The sequence below is a fragment of the Corvus brachyrhynchos genome, unplaced genomic scaffold, assembly GCF_000691975.1.
Source record: "Corvus brachyrhynchos isolate BGI_N302 unplaced genomic scaffold, ASM69197v1 scaffold148, whole genome shotgun sequence".
Lineage (NCBI taxonomy): Eukaryota > Metazoa > Chordata > Aves > Passeriformes > Corvidae > Corvus > Corvus brachyrhynchos.
The window spans coordinates 1,196,839-1,200,562 of record NW_008239785.1 but is presented as its reverse complement, the minus strand read 5'-3'; the positions used below and the strand labels follow the sequence as shown (position 1 = coordinate 1,200,562).

The 3,724-nt window shown below is 54.8% G+C and overlaps 1 protein-coding gene across 4 annotated transcripts in view; it reads right to left on the bottom strand.

The window, feature by feature from the left end:
- LOC103621757 overlaps nt 1-2,894 on the bottom strand; it is a 25,044-nt gene extending 22,150 nt beyond the window's left edge. For 3 of the 4 annotated variants that reach the window (XM_017743289.1, XM_017743293.1, XM_017743294.1), the window contains exons 1-3: nt 2,473-2,894; nt 1,976-2,077; nt 1,302-1,392 (exon numbers count right to left, since the gene is read on the bottom strand). In XM_017743289.1, the coding sequence (XP_017598778.1) occupies nt 1,302-1,392; nt 1,976-2,077; nt 2,473-2,505 (226 nt within the window). In that variant the 5' untranslated portion in view covers nt 2,506-2,894. The remainder of the gene's footprint in view (nt 1-1,301; nt 1,393-1,975; nt 2,078-2,472) is intronic. The other variant, XM_017743290.1, reaches the window with a different exon arrangement.
- Nucleotides 2,895-3,724: the final 830 nt, after the last annotated feature.

Below are 3,724 nucleotides of genomic sequence, written 5' to 3'. Positions count from 1 at the left end.
TGGGGAAGGCGGGGGGTCTCTTCTCCATCCTTTAGGATACACAATATGGGGGATGCTGGGGTGGGTGTTGGGGTGGTGGTGTGGGAATCTTTGGTAAAACACTTCAGCCCCACAGTGATGCCTTAGGTTTTAACTTTTATAGTTTTCAAATCCTGCACTGCCCAGTGTGTAACTCGGAGTTTCTTGTAGCCTGTTAATTTCTGCTCGCTCATGCCAGCCAGACATAACAAGGCCTCTCCAGGCCTGCTCTTCAAGGACACTCAGACTGTCCTAGGCCCAAAAGCCTCTGAGAGGGGGGCAAGCTGAGGGGAAATTACATCATCAACCTGAAGCTTTAATTGGAGAATTAACCCTGACATGCAAATGAACCAAACCTATAAAAGTGTGAAGAACTCGTGACCTGTTGTCCATCTTGGGGTCCATCTGGGCAGTGGCCTCTGGCTCCCCAGGGGTACCTTTGAAGGCCTTTCAAATAAACACCTACCTTTATTCCCTTACTCCTGTCTAGTCTCTGTTTCTAGGTGGCCTCTCAAGGCACCAACAGGGCTACCAGGGGTGATGGGGCAAGACAAGCTGCACTCAGGGGCTCCTTGTCAGCTCCAAGCTCCTGCCTGTCACCATCCACCGTGGGCAACAGGCACGCTGACCACGCACGCTGCAGTGGGCTGTCACAGAGGGCCCCACTGTGACACAGCACCTGCCTCTAGCAACGGGTTCCAGGGCTTGTTGACATGGAACCTGTCCCCAGCAACGGGTCCCAGTGACCCACCACCCCGGCAGGGAAGGGCAGGCTGTCCCCCAGGGCACAGGCCTGGCATAGCCTTGGCCACCTGGCTGCTTTCAGGGTGCCTCCAGACCTCCCTGTGCCCTCCCATCCCCTCGGGACATCCCTGGTGCCCTCCCATGCACCCCAGAGCCCCGTGTTCAGACACTCCCATGTGCCTTCAGGACATCCCTTTCCTTCCAGGATACTGCAGAGCCTGACCTCTCTGGGGGGGTGTAGGAGTGCAGATGGGAGCGTGGCAACCTGGGAGCGTGGCAACCACCAGGATAATGCTGTGGTCCTCATCATGCTGGGAGCTCTTGTCCTCTGGTCCAGCCCAGCTGAGCAGCCTGAGCTGGTGCAGGTGCTGCGGGGACCGGGGGCAAACTGGGACCTCTAGAGCACATCAAAAGGTGCACTGGGGTGCTGAAGGGGAAACTGGCCCCACTTTAGCCCCTGGTCCCTGCAGCACTCCTCCATCAGCCTCCTTGCACCCTTAGGAGCCCTTCCTTGGCCCTGATTTTACACAAAAGCTCACCGTTTGCCCTTTCTGGGGCCTGCAGAGGCCGCTCAGGCACAGTCCGACCACGGGACTCCTCCATCTGCCCTGTAGGTGTCTTCAGATCACTCTGGGTCACAGAATCACAGAAACATTAAATTTGGAAAAGACCCCCAAGATCATCAAGTCCAACCTTTGACCAATCACCACCTTGTCAATTAAACCAGAGCACTGAGTGCCACATCCAGTCATTTCTTGAGTGCCTCCAGGAATGGGGACTCCCTTCCAAAGCCTGAGAACTGTTTCCATTAAGAAATTCTTCCTAATGATTACAGACAAACGTCTCCTGAGGCCTTCAGTGCACCCCTGCCCCCCTGCAGAAATGCCCCTGGATGGAGGGCTTGCAATGCTGGACTCTACAAAAACACTTTATTCCCCCCAGCAATCTCCCAGAGCTGTTGGTTATGTCCCAGAGCCTTCTCAAGATCCCTCCTGTCCCCTCCTGAGGCACTCCCGGTGATGGAGGCACTCTGTCTGTCCCCAAGCGTAGCTGGGACTCCTGAAGCTGCTCTCTAACCCCTCAGTGCAGAGGCTGGTGGAGCCCTCAAACCTGTGGTGGAGCCTGCGTTGGCCATGAAGGCACCTCAGAGCTGCAGCCTGTGCTGGTGGGCAGGGATGGGGAGATGGTCTGCCTGGAGGGACCCGGTCCTTACCTCCAGAGTGGAATAATTGGATGGCAAAAGGGTCAGGACACCAATCCTGCCCACAGCCCTCTCCCACACAACTCTCTCAGCTCTGGTGAAGTCCAGCAGCATCTGGGGTGAGAGAAGGTGCTGGTGAGCACTCGCGCAGACCCTCTTGCTGGAGACAGGAAAGCTGAGCACCCATGTCCTCAGCATTGTGTCCATGGCCTTCAGGGTCTGCAAAGAGCACAGAGAGCAGTGCCTGTGATTCTGCTCTTCTTTCCCCCACGCCCAGGACACTGATCTGAACTCTCAGTGCCTGAGGAGGAAACCTGAACTGCTCAGGAGAGACACAGGGATACACAAACTGCTGGGGACACAGCCACGCCCATGGGAAGGGGACAGAAGGGTGGGCAAGCAACAGCAAGACCTCACCCTGCCTCAGATCTCTGGTCATGGGGCAGCACAGGGTGACCAGGGAGCTGCCCAGAAGGACTGGACACTGCTGGAGCTCAGCCAGCACTTACCTTGATGTAGAGGGAAGCGCCTGAGCGTGGCATTTCCCTTTCTGGGGGAAGCCGGAAGACACTTGAGAAACACGCAGAGAGGAGGCTCTTGGTTTTGCCCTCCAGCACATTCTCCACCAAGCTGCAAGGACACAGGAGAGCCAGTTGGACACTGGTGCTGGGAGCAGCCCCTCGAGGCCTCGTGCAGGGGACCCACAAGGGATGAGCAGATTCCCCCCCAGAACACCGGGTGTCCCCTCACCTTGATTTTTTTTCTGGGTGGCAGAATAAATCCAGGCCCTGGCATAAGCCACGATTCCAAGTGGTTCTGCACAGGGAGGGGACCAGGAGAGTTTTCTGGCTGCTCTGGGCTGGGGTCCCCAAGGCTGCAGGAGCAGCCAAGCCAGCTCATGGGGCAGCTGGAGGGCAGAAGGAAACAGACCCCCCTTGTTGCCGTGGGGATCCTGCAACACGCATATATCAAACCAGGAGTCCCGTGGAAAGGAAATATATATGGACAGACAGATTCTTGCTAGCTGTTTCAGAGATGTTTATTTCTCCAGCCGCATGGCCGGAGCTCTGCCCAGGAACTACCCCCTTGGGCACCACAGCTGCTCGCAGCCCCCTTGGTCAGGGACAAGGACATCTGCCCCTGGAGGGACCTTTTCTCATGCAAATGTGGTTACATATTGAAAAAAAATTGGAAGAGAAAACCACCTTTTGCTCTCAGCCCTTCTCAATCCCATTGCTTCTGGAGAGGTTTGGATATTTGTTAGTAATGACCTCAAGTGCATCATCCACTGCTGCTCCATTACAAGGCCAGATTGGGCTGTAGGGCTGATTTACTCAGGGGGACATTGGGCAGCAGAACCTTTGGTACCTCTACGTCAGAGCATTGAAACTACAGGCAGTAATTCAGGGGTCAGAAAAACCACAGCTCACTTTAGGGCCTCGACCCAGACATAGGGGGGGGGTACATACAGGAGAAAGTTTTACTGCTACCACTCATAATAGCAGCTTTACTAAACCCCTAAAAAACAATTACTGTTGGAGTTGAAAAATAATGAAGTAGGTAAATCATTTACAGGGAGGGGGAGAGGGCCTGTTTAAAACCCTATCAACTGTGACTGCTCTGAAGCAGCCCCCAGAGCCTGCAGCAGTCTTCAGTTAGGTGCACATTATTTAATTGGTTTCAAGTGATTTTCTGGACTGCTAATCACCATGATGTAATTAAAAACCTGGGCAGCATGTTGCTAATGCCATAGCACATCAG